The 22,281-nt window shown below is 41.9% G+C and overlaps 1 protein-coding gene across 7 annotated transcripts in view; it reads right to left on the bottom strand.

Moving 5' to 3' along the window:
- The window catches only part of ADGRB3 (adhesion G protein-coupled receptor B3), a 626,613-nt gene extending 604,793 nt beyond the window's left edge, over window positions 1-21,820 (bottom strand). For 3 of the 7 annotated variants that reach the window (XM_039531244.1, XM_039531245.1, XM_039531241.1), the window contains exons 1-3: window positions 20,944-21,820; window positions 19,358-19,528; window positions 17,472-18,240 (exon numbers count right to left, since the gene is read on the bottom strand). In XM_039531244.1, the coding sequence (XP_039387178.1) occupies window positions 17,472-18,225 (754 nt within the window). In that variant the 5' untranslated portion in view covers window positions 18,226-18,240; window positions 19,358-19,528; window positions 20,944-21,820. Of the gene's footprint in view, window positions 1-16,550; window positions 16,657-17,471; window positions 18,241-19,357; window positions 19,529-20,671; window positions 20,764-20,943 lie in introns of those variants that run through there. The other 4 variants (XM_039531242.1, XM_039531243.1, XM_039531250.1 and 1 more) reach the window with 4 other exon arrangements.
- Window positions 21,821-22,281: the final 461 nt, after the last annotated feature.

The following is a 22,281-nucleotide window of genomic DNA, read 5'->3' on the forward strand; positions in this document are numbered from 1 at the left end:
ATGTTTATAAACCAGTGGTTGATATTGTGTCATTGTTATGTTAATGTGTATGTCTAACATCTATTTTCTACCCATATATTTAATACCCTTAAGTATCTGCAAAATGTAACTTTTTCATTTAAAAATCTCTCTTAGCTGGATGATAAAAATAGCAAGTAAGCCACCAAAACAAACCATCTCCTCTTTTAATAAATGTGTACAGATTTTAATTAAATTTCATGCAAAATACTGCACCTATGTCTGAGATCTTCTAAATCAAGTTTCAGTTTGGAGTAAAACAGTATAGCCAAATTGTAAACCCAATGGAGAATGGAACTGACAAAACTTCAATCACTAGTTGTTAACACTGCACTACAGCATTATTTTAGGATATTTACATATGAAACAAATGCTTCTTTAACTTCCACATCTGATTTATTGATGCCTGCAGAAAATTCAGTCCCCAGTTGTGTGCCCTCTCATGGCTGAGCCCGGCACAGCAGCCCCTCTGTCTTTGTTGCCTCCAGAAGGCAGTAGCTCAGGCCACCCAATGGTGTATCCCTCCTTGTGATTCAGCCCTCTAGCCGAGTCACGTAGCCTCACCTCGCTTAGTCTCAACCCTTCTGGAGTAACACAAAGTCCAAATAAAATCCAGTAACCTTACACCAGATCTTCAGCCCCAATCTGGGCTAAAAGGTAATAATTGGAGATATACTAATCTCCTAGAACTGGAAGGGACCTTGAAAGGTCATTGAGTCCAGCCCCCTGCCTTCACTAGCAGGACCAATTTTTGCTCCAGATCCCTAAGTGGCCTCCTCAAGGATTGAACTCACAGCCCCAGGTTTAGCAAGCCAATGCTCAAACCACTGAGCTATCCCTAGGACTCAATAGTCCCTATTCCTTTATGGCCAAGGCTTATATCTCCCCCACCTGGGGGAGGCTGTTAAGACAACCTATGCCTACCGTCTCCTCTGGTTCCAACCCAGGGACCAAGCCAGCAAAGATCTACTTCTTAAGATCCCTCACGGCTTCCCTGGGCTGCTCCTATGTTTGTCTGTTTGCACACATCTTTCACAAAACTGCACATTCTATTATTTTCTCCCTGGAGCTCTGTCTCCTCATATATCTTCCTCCCATGCTGCTGAGGTGCTTTCCTAAGGTAGTTCTCAGCCTGTCTGTTGGCCAAGTCTCCCCCCTCCCCTGCCTTTTATCCCAGCTTTTGCTAATTTTCCACTTAGTCACACCTGGAGAAGTAATTGATACACCTATTAATCACTTCTTAGCAGCTAGTGTGAGGTCTATACACCCCATCACAGCCATAGTTCTGAACAATTATTTAATGGAGCATCATAACTTCTCTATTACATGAACTAGCTTTTCTAATACCCATCTCTTTCTGCTCAAGTCCATGCTTCTAACATTCTTTATGATTCATTGTTCTGATCATTCTCTCTCTCTCTCACACACACACACACACTTTCTGAGCAGCAAGATCCTCTACTGATTAGCAGTGACCTGGGGTGGGTTTTGCCTTCCTCTGCAGGGTATGGGTATGGGTCACTTGCCAGGATCAACTGGGTATATCTCAATCACTTCCCTGGCATTGCAGGGGCTTCGGGTACCCGTACACCTCAGTCTCTCTGCCTCTGGCACATAATGGTCCAGTATCCTGTGGGCTATAATATTTTGGTCTAATTTTGGTTGTTGGGTTTAGCGTGTAGGTGTTGGTGGCCTGTGATATACAGGCGGTCAGACTAGATGATCTGGTGGTCCCTTCTGACATTTAACTCTAAAGCCTGGTCAACACTACGCGTTTAAACCGAATTTAGCAGCATTAAACCGATTTAACCCTGCACCCGTCCACACAATGAGGCCCTTTATATCAATATAAAGGGCTCTTTAAACCGGTTTCTGTACTCCTCCCCGATGAGAGGAGTAGCGCTGAAATCGGTATTGCCATGTCAGATTAGGGTTAGTGTGGCCGCAAATCGACAGTAATGGCCTCCAGGCGGTATCCCACAGTGTACCACTGTGACCACTCTGGAAAGCAATTTGAACTCGGATGCACTGGCCAGGTAGACAGGAAAAGCCCCGCGAACTTTTGAATTTCATTTCCTGTTTGCTGAGCATTGGAGCTCTGATCAGCACGGGTGGCGATGCAGTCCCAAATCCAAAAAGAGCTCCAGCATGGACTGTACGGGAGATACTGGATCTGATCGCCGTACGGGGAGACAAATCTGTACTATCAGAGCTCCATTACAGAAGACGCAATGACAAAGCATTTGAAAAAATCTCCAGGCTATGATAGACAGAGGCCACAGCACAGTGCTGCGTGAGAAGCGTAACGGAAAGCCAAAGAATCAAATGGACGCTCATGGAGGGAGGGAGGAAGGGGGTACTGAGGACTCCAGCTATCCCACAGTCCCCGAAGTCTCCAGAAAGCATTTGCATTCTTGACTGGGCTCCAAATGCCTGAAGGGTCAAAAACATTTTCCCGGGTGTTTCAGGGTATATATCGTCAATTTACACACTTCCCCCCACCCTGAAAGAAAAGGGGAAAAAAATTGTTTCTCACCTTTTTTCAATGTCACCCTATGTCTACTGCATGCTGCTGGTAGACGGGGTGCTGCAGCGCTAAACCGCAGCATCCTCTCCCCTCCCCTCCCTGGTGGCAGACGGTACAGTGCAAAAGGACTGATAGCCGTCCTCGTCATCATCCTGGGAGTGCTCCTGGCTGGCCTCGGTGAGGTCGGCCGGGGGCGCCTGGGTAAAAATAGGAATGACTCCTGGTCATTCCCAGCAGATGGTACAGAACAGCTGGTAACCGTCCTCATCATAGCAACTGGGAGCTGAGCCGTATCAGCCCACGCCCTTTCATGTGTAAAGAAAAGATTCTGTACTGCCTGGACTATCATAGCAGTGGGGGCTGGGCTCCTCTCCCCGCCCCCACCCTTTAATGTCCTGCCTGGACTATCATAGCAGCTGGAGGCTTCCTCCCCCTCATTTTATCTCACTAAAAAGTCTGTGTTTCTTATTCCTGCATTCTTTATTACTTCATCACACAAATGGGGGGGACACTACCATGGTAGCCCAGCAGGGTTGGGGGAGGAGGGAAGCAATGGGCGGGGTTGTTGCAGGGACACCCCCTAGAATGGCATGCAGCTCATCATTTCTGCGGGATCTCTGGGGCTCTGACACGGAGCGGCTGTGCTCTCTGGTTCTCTAGTAGACTTGCCCCATATTCTAGGCTGGACTGACTCTATTTTTAGACAAAACATAGGAAGGGAATGACCCAGGGAGTCATTTCCATTTTTGCCTATGCGCCCCCGGCCGACCTCAGCGAGGCCAGCCAGGAGCACCCATGATAGCAGCAGACGGTACAGAACGACTGATAACTGTCATCTCATCGCCAATTTACAATGGCAGACGGTGCAATATGACTGGTAACCGTCTCTGCTACCTTGGAAAGGCAAATGAATGCTGCTGTGTAGCAGTGCAGTACCGCGTCTGTCAGCAGCAACCAGTACACATACGGTGACAGTGACAAAAGGCAAAATGGGCTCCATGATTGCCATGCTATGTCGTCTACCAGGGCAATCCAGGGAAAAAGGGCGTGAAATGATTGTCTGCCGTTGCTTTCCTGGAGGAAGGATTGAGTGACGACATTTACCCAGAATCACCTGCGACACTGTTTTTGCATTGGGATTTCAACCCAGAATTCCAATGGGCAGGGGAGACTGCGGGAACTATGGGATAGCTACAAGATAGCTACCCACAGTGCAATGCTCCGGAAATCGAGGCTAGCCTTGGTACATGGACGCACACCGCCGAATTAATGTGCTTAGTGTGGCCGCGTGCACTCGACTTTATACAATTTGTTTTACAAAACTGGTTTATGTAAAATCGGAATAATCCCGTAGTGTAGACATACCCTAAGATTCCATTACACTAAATACAAGCCTCCAGTCCCCATCTTCATGTGCCTTCACAATTGAACTCCTCTTTATTCTTTCATATTAATCTTAAGGGGTCACTCCAACTGCTCTGAAAATGATGCCAGCCTCCAATGCCCATCTGTCCACTTCTCACACAAGTATATTTGCAGAATATCTTCATATACTCAAAATATATGGGATAAGGAAATTTTATTTTTAACATGAAATCATGTTCAGAAAAAGACCACGAGCTGTTAAACACCCATTTCTCCAGCAGAACATCCAGTCATATCCAGAAACCAGAAAATTGCTGCTAGAATGACTCCATTTTTATCCAGGTGGATCTACTGTGATGCATTAGTCAAGTGTAAATCAATAAACCCGTTTGAGGTATTACCTTTTCTTTATCTAATAAAAGTACATATGCTTTCAGAATCCTGAAACTCTGTCTTAAATGCCACAAAAAAAAAAACCTCTTAGAGAAGGCCCACAGAGTAAAAGGACAATAAAGACAATAGGTGCCACTCTAACTGATTAATTCTATACAGTTCTTAGCCCTTGAGAACAGACTAGAGATAGATCTATAAAACTGAATTGATTTGAAAAGTCATTGTAGACGTTAGGTGAAGACAGTATATGAAATCACCTCTGAGGCAAGGAGGGAAAGAAGAATTGGATATTTAATTAATAAGTGAAGAAAGAAATAAGAAGGGGAGAGGAAATTGCAAAATTCACTATAAGATTAGACTACTCAAATATGGTAAAGTACCCAAAGTTTCAGCTGTTTGTATTTATCATAAGATTGCAACCTATATTAAAAAGAGCTGGGTACTATCCAGTATGTTCAAAAATCTTTTATATCTCGCATCATGCAAAAAAAATAGAAAATTAATTATCAAAGGATGCAAAAGTCTATCTAAATTCTGAAAACATAATAGGAGAGAGAGATGCTGAGGGCAAAACATTTTGTTTTTTCAAAATTGTCCTTCTCTCTGGTAAACTGACCATGCTCATTCCTAAAGGGAAATGTTAACAAAAGTCTAATTAGCTAATATTGCACAGTGTTCATAATTTCCCTTAATTTTTGTTGCCTTCCCAGATAACTTCATAATAAACATCTATAGTTTGGCTTCCTGCATTTATAATGCTATACTACTAATAAAGAATGACATTGTTCTAATACTGCTTTTCTGTATTGAACATTTTTTTAATATAGAGTGGTTGAATGTCATATTTTAGGACCTGATTCTGAAAACACACATATAAGTAACTTTATTTATATGAAGAATCCCACTGATTTCAATGAGATTACTCATGTGTGTAAAGATCCTCATGTCTGTAAGTGCTTGCAAGACCCAGGTCTTGGCCTCATTTGAAGAAAAAAGTCTTTAAATGCTAGCTAATGGCATGCTTGGATTTCCCACACGTACAGCTTGAAATTGCATATAGCTAAGAGCCAAGGCAGAATTGTGCATGCCTGTACTGCACTAGCAGATGTGCTTATTTTACTCTTCCTTCCTCTAGATCCTCCATCCCTGTCAGTATCAATGTGAGAAAACTGCAAGTATGATGGCCATCATCTTGGCCAATGCCTTGGATTAACCTCATAAGCTTCAGAGGTAAAAGCACAAGTCTTTGCATTTGTTCCAGAGAACCAGGTTCACAAGAAGAGAACTGCACAGACTCACATCCCCTGTGGACTGGGCACATAGGGAGATGCATAAGACACACTGACCAACAGGTTACTCAAGTGAAATACATAACAACTGACTGAAATATACATTTTGGTAAGTGACACCAAAATTTACAGATTATCATAGTTTTGAAGTACAAATGTATTAAAAAAGGGGTCTTCTCATTGCCTGAATCCCATGATCCCCCCCATCATAAATATAAAGGGAAGGGTAAAAACCTTTATGTATGCAGTAATATAAAATCCCTCTTGGCCAGAGGTACAGAATCACTTACCTGTAAGGGGTTAATCAGTTCAATTAAACCAGTTGGCACCTGACCAGAAGGACCAATGGGGAAAGAAGATACTTTCAAATCTGGGGGGGGGGGGAGGTTTTGTTTGTGCTCTCTTTGTGTGTGACCTCTTGGGACAAAGAGAGAGACCAAGCAGGAAAAACACATCTCCTAAAAAGATCCTGAAATGATGCATCTAAATTACAGAAATTGTAAGTAATAGCAAGGAAATGTATTAGATTATCTTTTGCTTTAGCTTGTGAATTTTCCCTATGCTAAGAGGTAATTTTATTTCTGCTTTGTAACTGGGAAGCAGAATCAGAGGAGAATCCTCTGGGTTTTAAATCTTTTTATTTACCCTGTAATGTTATCTTCCATCCTGATTTTGCAGGTGTGAATTTTTTTTTTTAAATAAAATTCTTCTTTTAAGAGCCTGATTGATTTTCAATGTCCTAAAACCCAGGCATTTGGTCTGTACTCACTTTGTTAATCTATCGCTTGATTTATTATTTTCAAGCCCCCCACCCCCAGGAAAGAGGATGAAGGGACTTGAGGAGAGATCGGCTCCAAGTGGCCCCTCCCTGAATGTTTAAATCACCTGATGGTGGCAGTAATACCATCCAAGGACAAGGAAAGGAATTTGTGGCTTGAGGAAGTTTTTAACATAAGCTGGTGGAATATAAGTTTAGGGGGTCTTTCATGCGGGTTCCCACATCTGTACCCCAGAGTTCAGAGTAGGGAGGGAACCCTGATACCCCCACATAAATCAGCAGCAGGATTAGAACCCCCCTAGAGCATCACATCCCTAGCTTATTTACTATTTGATGTAAAGGAGTAATTGTTACCTGTTTTGTAAACCAGTCACTGGAGGAGGCCTAGCCCACTTTCACAGAGGGTTAGTACAACTATTTATTAGGCAGCTGTAGAATAGTGGGGATCAGGAACCCTGGATTCTATCCCAGGCTGTGGGGGAGAAGTGTGGTTAATTATGGTTAAAGACAGGATAACCAAAACTGGTTTAGTCGAAGGCAGTGAAGAGCAGTGGGGATGACTAACTGCTAACTAATTTAAAAAATGGAGTGGAAGAGTTTTTCAACAGCTCTTCCCTGACTGCTTTCTAGGTTGGAGCTAATAGCCTGAGTCAATAATACTTTATACAGCCATTAGAATAAGTGAGATTTGAACTCCTAATCTACTTTTTCACACTTTAGAGAACTTTCTTGGGAGCCATAGACAGTAGTTAGTGACAGAGCTTTTCTCACTTCTCTCCCTTCACCCCTCCATGAGGCATTCTCACAGCAGCAGATTTGTTGTCAAATTAATCAGATTTAGCTTATTTCACAAATTTTCAGCCTTTCAGTTATAAAATGTTCTATAGACAATCACTATCCTTGGGTAACCAATAGTTGAGCAATCAGCACATCAAGAGCAGTAACGTGAATAAAGAATAAATAACAGAGTGGTTTAGATTTCTTGGGGGGAAAATATAGAGAGGACAATTCAATGAAAAATTACCAAATAGGGTGATTTTTAAAACTCTTATTATCCTCGCTGTATGAACTCAATCTTCATCAAACCACCATGAAAAATTCAAATAGTGCTCAAAGTTTATATCCGATATTTTGTTTTTCTGCCATATCAAAGATTTTTATAATAAGTTTAAAGCTCTCATTAAACTGAGCACTGCTGACACAACTTAACTCTCAAGTGTCTTTTGTAATTAACTGAAAATGGCCCACTTCTAAGCTTCTACTGTATACATTTAGAAGACAGTTAAAGAAATAGCTATGGTGTCATTTATGCAATTTGCTTTGCAATGTTCTGCACTGTCCACTAACATAAACATTAAAGAAAACCTACTAGCATGAATATCTCTGTTTAAATTATGTACCACCTTCTCAAGAACAAAAAAGGGGACACTGGGGGAAAACATAACAGGAGTTAAAGAGTACCTATCTGTTGGAAGAGAGGAAGATATACCAGGTAGCAATCAGTTACAAAATGGCTACTTCAGGGCTGCAGCAGCTTTGTTTTGCCAAATGTATATGGTTGGATCCAGAAAGGAATGCTGAGAAAAAAGTTCTTGTAAGAGGGCAGCCTGGACACGTTTAATAGGAAATATGAAGTCGTGTGCTCCTGACAGAGGGATTGTGCACTGTACATCATGTCTGCCTTATAAGACTCCAGCTGGTAGAGGTAGCCAAAGTAAGAATTGCTGCACTGATGGGGGACAGGGCCAGCTGCACATCCATGTCTTCCGACAGGGACTAAGGGACCCGCCGCTGAATGCATGTCCCTTGGCCCCAGGGCTGGCTTTAGGATATGCGGGGCCCAATTCGAAAGAGCTGCCGCCGAAATGCTGCCGAAGACAGCGGCAGGGATTGAGCTGCCGCCGAAGATAGCAGAGGCAATTCGGCAACCGACTGAGCTGCCGCTGCTGTTTCCGGTGGCACTTCAGTGGAGGGTGCGGAGCACCTCTTCCGGATGCTGCAGGGCCCTCTTATGCACAGGGCCTGATTCCCAGGAATCGTGGGACTCACCCTAAAGCGGGCCCTGCTTGGCCCATGCCACTTCCTGCCATTGGTCTGGAGCGGTGAAACGCAGCCAGTGGGAGCCGTGATTGGCCAAACCTGAAGATGACGCAGGTAAACAAACTGGCCTGGCCCACCAGGATGCTTAACCTGGCAAGCCGCGTGCCAGAGGTTGCCAACCCCTGCTCTAGGGGGTTCTAGACAGGCAAACACAAGCAGCGGGGGTTGTCCTGTTTTCAAGTGCAGACAATGACTTTTTGGCTTTAACCATAAAGACAGAGGAAAAAACTCTCTTTCTACTGAGAAGGCAAGAAGACAGCCCAGCCTGGCTGTAATATGTTGGAAGGATTTTGGGTGAGCTTTCTTGCTTTATAGGGCATGACAATATCTTGTTAATTTTATTTAGGCTCTAGAAAACATATTATGATTTTATTTGCTAGGTAACCATTTGTTTCCATTCATTCTACTGGCTTTTTCTCAAATCTCTGTTCTTTGTTAAATACATTTTCTCTTGTTTCTACTATAAACAAATCTAAGTGGTGAGCATTAAGCAGAGCTGTATTCCAAGGTGTAACTGGTAAACCGTGGTGTACTGTTCCTTGGGAAATAGAAGAGCAGGGGATACACCGACTGCCCAGTGGAACAGAGGCTAGACACACCAGGGAGATGCTTGGAGGGCTTTGAGGTTGGAGTGTGCCTACCACTAACCTGCAGAGGGACAGTGGAACCTGTGTGGGCTGCGAAAAGAGTGCTTGTGCCCAGGGCTAGTGCTGTTAGGGAGGTGACCCCTGTCAGGCAGAGAAACATCCTTGGGTACCCCCAGGAAGCATCACACTCCTTTCCCTCTGCTTATAAGTCCATTTATCTTATTCCTTTCTAGCTAAGCCCACCCCTACAAAAGATGGAAAAACCTGGAGCTAATGTGCCATTTGCTGCCATCACATTGTTCATTCCACTTGTGAATTATGTCCCTTTCCCCACACTCTGTCTGCTGGTCTGTTCAGATAGTCCGATCCCTAAAGAGCTTACAATCTAGTACTCTGTGCTAGAGTAGTGTCTAGCACAGTGGGACCCCCTTTCTGTCTGGTACATAGGCACTACTGTAATAAACATGAATAATTATGTCCTTATTCAGGCAAAATTCCTGCTGACAGTAGATGGAATTTGTCTTAAGAACTGTAATATTGGCCTCAAAATAAAGAACCAACACCCACATTATATATTGTTTATTATAAATTGTTTTCATTAATTCTAATGAAGTTTAGCCCATCAGAAAATTGTGTTATAAATAAAGTTCATGTGAAATTAATATCGCCTCAAATAGATTAACAAAACTGAATACAAGCCTGAAAAATCCTATTTTCTTCCCCCAGGGAACTTAACTAGAAACAAAAGGGGTTCAGACACTGTAATATTTATAAATCAATTATGCATAATTTGTAAACTTGTACTATACCTCATATTCAACTTTGCCTGGCTTACAGCATGTTTTATATTTCTTGTTAACAGAGAATGCAAATGAAGCTCAAAGGAATTCTACAGTGACCTTTGTTTTATTACAATTACTGCATATTTATAGATGAACAGCTAAACTTCAGTTTGAAATTTCAGAGCCACAACAATTTTGAGTTTGAATCCTTTGATAAAGCCCATACCGTGATTGAATAAACTTAATAAAATTAATTCCTCAAGAAGAAAGAGCTTCTCAGAATAAATTGCTTTGTGTATATTGAAATGTTAAATAGAGCTGCCAATGTATTTTTACAAATTATAAATTAAACAAAACTGCAATACTGATAGATGTCAAGATGGGATAATATTTTTTTTAAATAACTCGGGAGAGAATTAATTCAGATTCCATTACTGGTCTGAGATGTGAACATGAATGTATTGTAGCAGAGGCAGTGTTGTCTAGTGGGTAGGTTGCTGGATTAGGAGCTAGAAGACCTGAGTTTTATTCATGCCTATCCCACTGTGTAACTGGGCACCTTTGTCTACCTTTTCTATTGAGACTGCAAACTCTTTGGGGTAGGGACTGTCTCTTATAATGTGGATCCTAGTCCCAGTTGCACAAGTGAAATACAAATAAGTACATTTTTTTAAAAAGATTTGACTCAAGCAAAAAATTAAAGGTTCTAGCTTCTGAGGCAGACCATAGAAGCCAGTTTTTGGGAGGCTCTGGTGGTGTGGTTGCCAGACTTATACTGTATTATTTTAGTAGGCCCACCAAATCCACTTTACAGTTAATTAGCTTATTGAAAGACTAAAATATTCAGTTATTGTACAACAATATAGACCTGATTCTGCTTCCATTGAAGTGAAAGGCAGAAATTCCATTGACTCCAACAGGAGGACTGAGCCTGAAGAAGCTACTTGCTGCCCATCATCTTCACATAAGCACTGCCAAACAAGACACAAAATTGAATCTCTGCCACCACAGACTTGGTATTCAGATTTATATATCACTAGTAAATATTCATTAATAATACTGCAGAGTATATCTATTAACTCAGGCTTTTCCTGTGGTAACGGACGATGAGTGAAGGGTTATTCTCTGTTTCAAGGGTGTGAGGAAATTCTTTCAAGGGCTGACCCAAATTCCACTGAAGTCAGTGGCTGTGCGAAAGTGTGAGTGCATTTTTATATGCACTCACTTTAAACTTTAAACTTTAAACAAACAAGTAGTAAGGTTTTATAAGCTGCTAAAATAAAAGAATGGAAATGATCAATATATTAGACTAAAATACAATCATTAGAAATAACAGCATGTAATCCTTGACAACAAAAGTAGGTATACTAATTAAAAGATATTGTGATCAGTACATGTTCCTTTCACAAAGCTATCGTTTACTTCAAAGAATATCTGAAATCAAACATTCAAGGTTCTGATTGTGAGAGGTGCAAGCATAACAAACATCCACTGAAATCATAAGGAGTTGAGTTGCTTATAACCACCTAATGAAATAACTCATAGTAGGCGGCCTGATCCAAAGTCTAGTGAAGTCAACAGGAACTTCTTAATTGACTTGTGGGCTTTGGACCTGACCAAGTGAGCAGAAAAATGCAATTGTCATTAATTTTTGAAGAAAATAACCTGGATGTTCATTTTATCAAGAATCAGCCTCACGTATAAAAATTTCACTTCTTTCTTTGTATTTTATATTCTTGGTGAGATCAAGCTATTTGCAAACAACATGCCAGTTTTGTTTTTTTAAGAATGTCTTGTATCAAATTTTTATTTAATTCTTCTAGTAACCATCCATGTAAAGCTGAAAAGTGTAGTGTTCCACTTATGCTTATCTTCCCATCACAACTTGCATTCTAAGGTCATGGATGAAAGAACTACTATACACACACACACTCACTCTTTTCCTATAAAAGCTTTTTAAGTAGCTCTTTGTACTGACTCAATGCTTTGGAAGATAGAATTAGTTATTTTAGTTCCTTCTAAATGTCGATCTAGACTGGAATACTAGTTGCACATTAAATATTGCATATCCCAATATAAATATACTAGGCTCCATTCTGCCTTTTTGGTCCTGAATGGGCATATTTCCCCTCCTCTACACCTTTCGTATACTATAACTTTACATTTTAATTCTTTGATGAAGCCATATTATATAATACAGCATTATTGCTATATGGTAGCAATCTTGTGTTGGCCTTGGGACAGGTTTGGCAGTGCTGCATTTCATTTACTTCTCAAATATGAAAACAAAAATGTTGTCATAGACAGAAGTGTATAAATGTATAAATATTCTATGTAAACTTTACAAGTAATTTGCACACTTTCTACCATGGAATAGTGCATCAAATGTGTGAATTTAAGGAGAAGTGTGGTACAGTAAGTCTTCCCTTTCTGATTCTCTTGGTATCTTTATGTCTGAAATCAGAAAAGAGCCTGCCACTGATGTGTTCAGATGCCAGTGCATATGCTATTGGAATTTGTGACAAAGTGACTAACACTACATTTCCTGTGTACTCAGAAATCCCATTGAAATCATTTCACAGTGGATGAGCAAGTAGTGCAAAATCAGGCCAAAGGGCAGCCCTGGATTGCCAATTGCCAAGACCCAATTAATCTGAATTTCTCATCCCCTCCCCCTTAGCTAGAATTACTTTGAAGAAGAGCAGTAAATGCCTATAGTTGCTCTATGGCGGTAGAGTACTGAAGAAAATTGTTTGTAATGAGACAAGAATGTGGAATAAGATTGCAAACTTTAGTATTATAAAACACAAAATAATGTAATATTTCCTTGTAGTAACCATGAGTATAATCCTGAGCCTTTCACCCTCACTCATGCAAATTATTCCTGCTGAATTTATGGAGGTGCTTACTCATGTATGAAACAATTGTGGAAGAGGGTCCTATTTATGTTGACTAAAAACTGCATGAGAAAACTTGCATATATAACATACAAGATCAAGAGAAGAAACCCTATTGGGTCATTTAGTTCAGTCCCCTTCCAGTGCAGCAATTATCCATACAGTATATTTGCTAGTGCTTTGTCCAGTCTAAATAGCAGTAGTGCTACTTCTCAAAAGTAGTACTAAAGAAAAGACTGATTGTACATTACATACATTCAAGTACAATGGATTTGCATCTTAACAAAAATGTGACCCATTTTCACGTTGCTAGGATCAGTGACACGAGAAATGATCTATGTATTGCAGTCAAGTATCAGGGGGCAGCCGTGTTAGTCTGTATCCACAAAAACAACAAGAAGTCCAGTGACATCTTAAAGGCTAAGATTTATTTGGGCATAGACTTTCATGGGTAAAAAAACCCACTTCTTCAGATGCATGGACGGTATCTGCATGTCCATGCATCTGAAGAATTGGGGTTTTTACCCATGAAAGTTTATGGCCAAATAAATGTTAGTCTTTAAGATGCCACCGGACTCCTTGTTTATGTATTGCAGAAGTACTAGTTATACTACATGTTTCCAGAAGTATATTGTTTGGAAGATAATAGGTACAGCTTCCTTGTTTGAGCTAATTCCTCCTATTGCTGAACATCTGCCCCCCCCCCCCCTTGGACAAACAACTACCCATCGTGTGGTTCTCAGGTAAAATACATCAAGCTGTAGGAGGGGAAAATTCTGGCTTTAATCTCTTTTAGTCATTTAGCACTTTCAAAATAGTGAAAAACTTCAGAGGTGAAAACAGTTGCATTCTTTTCTAGGTGCTTCTAAACGGAGGATACAATATGGAGGTTAGGTCCATCAATAGCTATTAGCCAGGATGAGCAGGGATGCAAAACCATGCTCTGAGGGTCCGTAGCCTCTGTTTGCCAGAAGCTGGGCATGGACAACAGATGATGGATCACTCAATGATTGCCTGTTCTGTTCATTCTCTCTGAAGTACTTAGCACTGGCCATTGTTGGAAGATAAGATATGGGCTAGATGGATCATTGGTCTGACCCAGTATGACTGTTCTTTTATTCTAAATTGTAGTCATAAAGAACAGTTTGGCTTATCACCTCATATGGTCAGGCCCAACAGAGGAGAATCTGAAGAACTTGAGAGTATTTATCACACTGAAGAAGGCTGTCAGCCCTCCACAAAATCTGTCCTAAAAAGTCATCATTGAAGTATTTTAGTACTATTATAAACCTCTGAAGAATGCTTTGAGACAAGAGACAATGCTATGAGAAATGATTCCAATGGAAATGAGGAGCCTCAATATCTTTGAAGATCAAGGCCTCGAAGCCCAATCCCGCAAGGCCCTGACCTCATCCCAAGAAATGCTGAGTAACCTCAACTCCCACTAAAGTTCCAAGTTACACTAACAAAACTACTGTTGGTACTATCTTACCACTACAGTTGTCAACAGTGTTTCCCTGTCCTTGTCTGGGTTGTTCAACATAAATATTTTTAACACTTCTGGTCTAACCTGAATCAGCGCACCCACAGAATCATACTTGGCATCTTATGTGTAGATGTTTTCAGATACAAGTGGCAAAATTCATAATGTTCATGCAAAGAATAATTTACATTTTGAATCTTAAATTGATGTCACACACAACCTATAAATCACAATTTTACATACAAAATATTTAAGTGACATGGATTTAACTCAGTGGCAAGTCATTGGTACAACTTTTGTGTATGGTTTACATGTAGAAAACACAGAACTATAATACCTCTCATGTAGATGTATCCACAGGAAAAGCTGGTAAACAAATACTTTAACTTGAATGCAAAATAAGCAGTCTACTGCTATTAAAAGTTACCTCAAAGCCTTAATTTTGTAGTTGATAAAATACATTACAGCTTTAAGATAACAGTCTAATTAATCAAATCCAATTGTACAAAAGTAATGAAATTATATAAAAAAACCTATATTATTCTGTTAAATATCCCAACAACATAAAGTAAACAAGCTGCCACCTACACTGGGAAAAAAATAAGAATATTTCTCTTTCTACAAAACATTTAGGGAGTTTCCCCTTTAATAATGAAGTTTAACCTAGTAATATAATGATCCTGAAATGACATAAATAGGGTAAGAATTAAAATAAAATATAATTGAAAGACATTTTGAAGCATGTTCTAGATATTCATATTCCAAGATGCAGAAATAAAACTTAGTTGTCCCTAGCTTTGTCTCTTCAGTCCACTAAGCACAGTTTGACAAACATCTTTGTTGAGTATGTTACACATACATTCCTCTGAAGTTCAGCATATTTTGAAAAACCCTGGACAGATTTTGCAAACATGATTTTGATATCTCTATGCTTGAATTTCTCACCCCTTCTATCCCATAAAATGAAGCAATCAATGGATTATAAAAATATGGTACGGGAAGCTCCATCTCACAATTAAAATTTCATTATGTGCAAAATGCAGCCGCTGAAGAATGATACCACAAATGCTCTTCTTGCGTGACCCCTTCAGTCAGGTTATTACTTCTGTCTAGAAAACCTGGATTTTCGCAGGTGGAAAGCCAAGCCTGGGGGCCATGCTAGTTATTTGAGTAGCCTCAAATATGTTTGCCCATTGACATTTAAAGTTGATTTGTTCAGGTCCATTAAAACGTGGGCAACCTTAACACCAGGACTGCTATACTTAGGCCCTTCTCTTTGGCCCGGCATTTTTATTCCATATTTCTCTCCGTCGGAAAAACAGCAAACCTATCTTTGCAGTCTCTAATACAACTGCTATTATTCGTTTAGAAAACATGCTGGGAGCCCCATTACAGTCCCTCTAAATCCTAGCGCTATCTTCATGCATCCCTCACCATCCTGACAAGCAAATTCTCAGTAAATCACCCCCACTGCGCAGGCAGCAACTTTGCCTGCCAGCTGCTGCCTTTGGAGAAGCTCAGTGGGCAAACTGGACGCGGGGGGCTTGTATAGTTGCTCGCAGGAGTAGGTTAAAGCCCCAACGCTCCCAACAATTAGCGCCTGGAAACTTTAATAGGTTCCCCAGACTCCGCGCAGAGAGCGCAGAGAGAAGCCGAGATACTTTCTGCGGCTTAATTGTCTTAATAGTCAGCTTCTAACATCACATTGTTGGGGAAGTTTCTGATTCTAAGGGACACTAATTAGCTTTAAATGATGCTAAATACCATCCCTACTGTTGCAAGGGCTTCTCTGGGACTTTTACAAGAGACAAGCATTCCGGTAATTTAAAATCACTTTGTTTTCTTCTCCGAGCTGTTAACCGTTTGGAGAAACACTGACCCGCAGGACAACCAGGGGAGAACCTCCTCCTCCCCCCCCCCGACCACCTCCCCCCGTTTCTTCAAAGTGCCTTTGGCAGTGTACAACTGAAGTAAGTAGTTCAGCTGTTCTTCTCCCACACCGCTCAGGCTTGGCTACCCTTAAAGAAAATCCTCTCTTAACAACGTGTCAATGTTACATTCCTCCACAAAGGCAACTTCTATTACAGGGGCTGGAAGCTTGGCTCCTAGACAGGGAGCTTTGTGGCCATGCAGAAACCAGGGAGAGAGGAAACATTTCCTGCATTAAAATGCAATAGCTTGGCTCAGTGATTCATGCCTGTGCAGGGGGCAAATTCAAACCCTCTCAAATAGCTGCCCTCGAGCTCCAATTCCCAGCCAGGCGGCGGCTTTTCTCCTTATCTCTAGAGATTTCTCTGTTTTGCATTTCTCATTTGATAACTGTATTTTGACCTCACGTGTATCGCTTTCCCTGCAGCTTCCAAACCACAGCGTGCCTCTAGGATCTTCTTTAATAAATCAGCTTGCCCTTACTCCGTACACCAAACATTGATAGGACCAGAACACCAGGTATTAAGAAAGACGAAAAAGGAACTTAGACCCTAATTATTATAATTGGGTGGCTGCTCTGATGACCGGATCCACAGCTTCCGGGCCTTCCACGCCCTCCCGCTTTTCCAAACTCAGGTGATTAAGATATCAGCCGCGTGTTATTAGCACACGTGCAAAGCCATCATCTCCCCTGGAGCTGGGCCGCCCACGTGCGTCTCTCTACTGACCAAGGGAGCACGTGGGTGACATTGCACGATGCAATATGTCTCCCCGAGCCACAAATTGAGGCAGGATTTGCTATTCACTTGGTACTTGTGCTGCGCAGTTTTGAGGTCAGACCCTTATTGGCGTTTAGGGTTCTGGTACTTAACTTGGGTTGCTCGCATGCCTTTGGAAATCTCTTCCTTGCAAAGTCAAAGAGTAGCATGAAAGAGAATAAGATTTTATTGCTGGGTGGTTGCAATAAAAGAGGGAGAACTGGCTCACAACGTGTCCGCATTATTATAAGTGAGAGCTGAGAACAGCGACAGCTTAAATCCCCATTAAAGTATAAATTATCTTTTAGTAGGAATCAGAATTGTATGCTGGAGATGAGATTAAATTTAAAATAACATCCTCCTCCCTGTAAGTGGTTGGAGGATGTATCTGCAGTTCCCCCTAGCCCTTTCATGGGAGCGGGCTGGAGGTTAGCAGACCCCACAACTAGTGGAGAGTGCAAGTCAGATACAGATACGTTTAACTATCAACGAGAGGCAAGAGCAGAACCCTAGATAGTGATTTGAGATTGAAATAGACCTTTGAGACCCCATTAGAAACACCTACCTTCTTTTGGCGGCCGTTTAGCTTCTTTGCTAAGGTTGCAGACCTGGGTAGTTTGCAGCTCCTGGGTCAGACACCCCTCCGTCTGCTCATTAAGGGGCAGCACCACATTGCTGAGCAACACCAGGGACTGGTCGTCTATTCCCAATTCTCCCAAATGCTGAGGGCAGGTACATTTTGTATACATGATCCCACAGGACTCAGTTCTCCCGTTCTCGGATTTCAGGCAGTTCTCTAGCCAAGTGCATAATACATGGCAACCAAACTGGCTCGGGCTCACCTTATTCAACACCAAAAACTCAAAGAAGGATTTTTGGTCTTCTTCCTTTTTGTGTAATCCTGGGAAATCGATGGGATAGACCCGGCGTATCTGAATAAAATTCTTATCATATTGCAGAAATACAAAAGCATTCTTGGAATCGCAGAGCTGCATTATAGAATGGTTATTTTTTAAAAGATCCTTTATTTTTTCATGGGAAAAATGATCAAACTGATAAGCCAAAAGAGAAAAGTTGGAGCAGCTGAAGTCCTTTTTGGAAAATTTCAGGTAAATACTATATTTCGTCGGATCTGGATTTTCCAGCGTCCAAGTGCAGTTTGTAAAGTTTTTAGGAAACATTTCACTTAGAGAATACGATCCATAAATGACCCCCTTCACCAACGTGGAACACCAGAAGTCTTGGGCAGCATTAAATCCAAACATAACCAGTAGATAGGTGGAAAATATATAAATCAGCAAATTACGAACAGCCTTCATCCTATGTCATTTGGCCTGTAGAAAATGAAATGAAACAAAAATGCAAGTAGAATTCTTCACAATTGAAAATCAAACTCCTTCCAATATTCCAGCCAGCTGTTTTCAAGATTCCAGTTAGAACCCTCTTCAAAAAGAAGGGCAAGTAATTTTTATTTTTAACACAAGGAAATTGTTTGATGCTGTGTGAACAGCGCCATCACGTGGCCATCACAATAGTCAAATTCCCTAAATTCAAATTAAAAAAATAACATTTATTAGATTATTAAGTGGAATGCCCTCCGTTGTCTAGCATGTATTTGGCGTGATCTGGAACTATTAAATTTAGATAAAAGTCAGAGACTTTAATCAGGTGGACCAGAAGAAGGACTATGTGTATATTTATTTATTTAATTTTATTTTTTAAAAAGTCAATCAACAGCCTAGGCACCGTTTATATATATGCTCAGAATTTCACTAGACCAGATCAGAAAAGCTGGTAACAGCTGTTGTTACATATTATTTTTTCTATTAAGTCTGAGAAGTAATTGTAATGAATTACAGTCATAATTTAAAAATGCACAAATTATTATTTGCTACAGATGGAACATTATCTCCCATATGTCTACATGCCTCTGCAGTGGCCACCTGGTATACAAAGGTCTCTGTAAAAAGAAAATCCGGAGAGGAAACACTGAGATTAATATGTGTTAATAAAATCTCGAAACTGTTATCCGGGAAAGAAATATAGATGGTTAGATAAATGGAAATTGTGGTTGCCTGACACCGCCATTGAGACCAATAATTTTAAAGATAATCATTTCAATGTGATATAACCTCTTGGAGTAGATAACGTTGATAAGTATATTAGTATTTATAACCAAAGGAGCTGTGTAGAGAGCAATGCTATAGCAGGACCTGTATAACTGGACCGAACTGAGCCTCTAAGTTGCCCTTTATTAAGAATGTTTTGTACAGTATGGTTATCTACTGTATTTTGCATATGTGCGCTTGAATGATGAAAGACAGATTACATTTTCTCTGCTAGTATCTCCAACTAAAGCTTTTATTGGCCCCCTCCGCGGAAACAGCCTTGACATCTTCTGTTCTCTAACAGTGGCCTAGGATAATAAAGTGAACCTTTGGTTATATTTACCTCTGTTATCCAAAAAATAAAACTTGAATGTTTTCAGCTTTAACCTTTGAGAAGTTGCTTATCTCTTATCAATGAGTGTCTTTTCGCTTTCTGTTTACAAGTGTGAGCAGACAAAAGTGATGCCAAGTTAATTAAAAAACTCTTTAGATTGCAGCCTCTTCCACTGTTGCTCTGTAAACAGACAGACATACAGACACATACACAGTTACTGAGTTTTAACGTGTGTCTTTGCCTAGCTTTCATCTCCTCCCCCCCCCCCCCCAATGGCAAGGCATCTTTCGTCCCCCATTGCATAACACAGAACAAATCGGCGGATTAAATTCCCTGTAACAGATTTTTGTATTTCCCAGATTATAATTCAAACTCTAAATCTTGAGATGGGCAAAGCAGCACCAACTCTAACCCTCTTTATAGCTGCGGTTTAAAACAAAATCGGAGCTGCCGCCGGATCTATCCAAACTATTGGATTTTCCCTTTTTCGAACGTGCATCTCACTGAGTAACAAATTCATCCTTCTGGAAATAAGGTCGAGAGAGCGGTTAACGTTTTTTTAAATAGAAATGAATAGGCAGTTCTGGAAATAATTTCCTCTCTACAAAATTTGCTGTAGCACTTTGCAGGCAATGCAGCCCTGCGCAGTATTATTTAGGATGGTGTAGGCGTTGAAAGCCAATGTGACAATAAGTGTCTAAATTAGGAATTCTACCCATGAAAAAGGATTAATATTATAATCTGGAGACCAAAGAGGGTTTTTTTCTTATTTTTTTTAAAATAAAAGCCCCTGACTTTTCCTCCTGTGCAATATTTGCACTAGAAAAATAAAGACGTCCGCAGTGCTAGGCTGTTTTCCATGAGGAAACCAAGTCTAATAGCCATCATTTTAGTTACGTTTGTTCATGCAAACCTATTGGAACAAAATACTGCTTTAAATTATCGCTCTCTGCATGAATAGGCAGGATTTCATTTTGCTTACAATAGTGCTAAATACAAAAGTGGGGCTGCTCAGGGAAAGCATCAGGCACTCAGATTAAACGATCTTTCTTTTCGGGGGGGGGGGGTGTTAAAGAATGGCCACCAAGGTTTAAGGTTGCCCATTTTGGAAGAAATCTCTTCTGCTGAAAAGCAAACAGGCGTTTAGTTTGGATAATCCCCAACTGATTTTCTAGGTGACACTGTAGTTTGGTCGAACATAGACGGCGCCATCACTCCACTTATTTTTTCCCCAACAGAAGACCTACTGACTTCCCTTATTTTAACTTCCTATTAAGCTAAGATTCCCCCCTCCCCATAAAATTACCCCAGCCATGCACAAACCTCAGGTTTTCTTGGTCTCGATGGAAATTACTCTCAGGGAAGCAGACCTGTCGCAAACCCGACTTCTCTAACTTTTAAACTGTAGGGTAGAACTAAATGCAGAGATAATTCTGCATGTGTAGGCTCTCTCTATCGTTCAGCAACAGCCTGTCCTCCTCCTCCTCCGCCACCGCCACCGCCACCGCCTCCTCCTCCCCGGAATCCCGAGCTAACCGCTCTACAGTCATAATCCCTGGAAATGGGAAATGGAAAATGCCCCTGGATACCCTTACCTTCCACTCCGAAAGCTGTCAGGCTATTTCTCTAAACCACTAGCACCACAGGCACACGTCCCAACAACAGTGATGGAGAGATTCCCCTTCTGTCGGATGCACCGTTTCCCATTTTCCCAGGCTCAGGTTCAAAACCAAGATTTAAAGGAGAGAAGAAGAAAGGGAGGGAAAAAAAAGGCAGAGAGGAAACCCCAGCACGCGCAACGCTTTGGCTCCGGATCCACCAAATCCACCATGTGAAGGGAAAGAAAAAGCCCCAGACCAGAGAGACTGCGGGTGGGGATGGACCTGGCTGAACAGCGAAGATTTTTTTTTTAACTTGAACTAAAGTCTAACCCAACAAACCGATCCGCGGAGATACCAGGCAAGCGATGAGCTGAGAGGAGACCTACAGGCTACTGCTGCCCTAACGCAGATGTGGTGGCGGGTTTGGGCTGTTGTTATTATTACGAATATACTTATTCTTATTCCTCTTTTCTCCCTGCTCCTCCTCCCCCCTCAGGTACTGATGGACGGACAGCGGCCGGGGGAAGAAATCCTTGGCTGGTGGTGTCGGCAAGCTGTTTGGCTGCTGAGTGAGGAGGGAGTACAGCGGGAGAGAGATAGTAAAGCTCTGCGTGTGTGTGTGTGCGTGTGTGTGTGTGTTAGGAAGAGAGCAAGTCAGCGTGTGAGAGAGAGTCTGTGTGTGCGCGCGCTCCCGTGTGCGCCTGTGCGCTCGGCTCCCCGGCCGGTGGGGTGTGCGCGCCCCGCAATCCCCCTCCAGCGTGTGGGGGGTGCGGTGCGGGCCCCGCTCTCCTTCTCCGCTGCGTGGGAGCGCGCGCGCGCTGCGCGCCCCGCTCTCCCGCTCCAGCCCGGGCGCTCGGCTCGCCTCTCTCCTTCCTCAGTGCTCTCTGTGTGTGTGTGTGTGTGTGTGTGAGAGAGAGACTCCCCTCTCGGCTCCAGCGACCCGGCCCGCGGTGCGTCTTGCACGTCACGGCTACTCAATACCAAGCACGTCCGAAAAACGTTATTTTCTGCGGCTGAGAGGTTTTTCCAGCCTCAGTTCCCACAGCTGGAGCTGGCTGCGACCGAGTGTAAGAGAAACTCACAGGCTGGGAGGGAGGCGAGGGGAGGAGGGAGTAAATCCAGCACTTGATCTCCTTCCTCTTGTTCTTTCTTTTAAAGCACAACCCCCCTCCCGCCCCCCGGAGCTGTCAATATGCCACCGCGATGCAGATTAAGTGATATAGCGCTGCAAGGAAAACACATCTCCTCGCTTTCAAACTGCCGCCTGCCTCTGAGTGGAACAATAGCAATTTTCTCAGCGAGGCTGCAATTAACACCTTATTTGTTCATCGC

The sequence above is a fragment of the Mauremys reevesii genome, linkage group 3 (assembly GCF_016161935.1).
Source record: "Mauremys reevesii isolate NIE-2019 linkage group 3, ASM1616193v1, whole genome shotgun sequence".
Lineage (NCBI taxonomy): Eukaryota > Metazoa > Chordata > Testudines > Geoemydidae > Mauremys > Mauremys reevesii.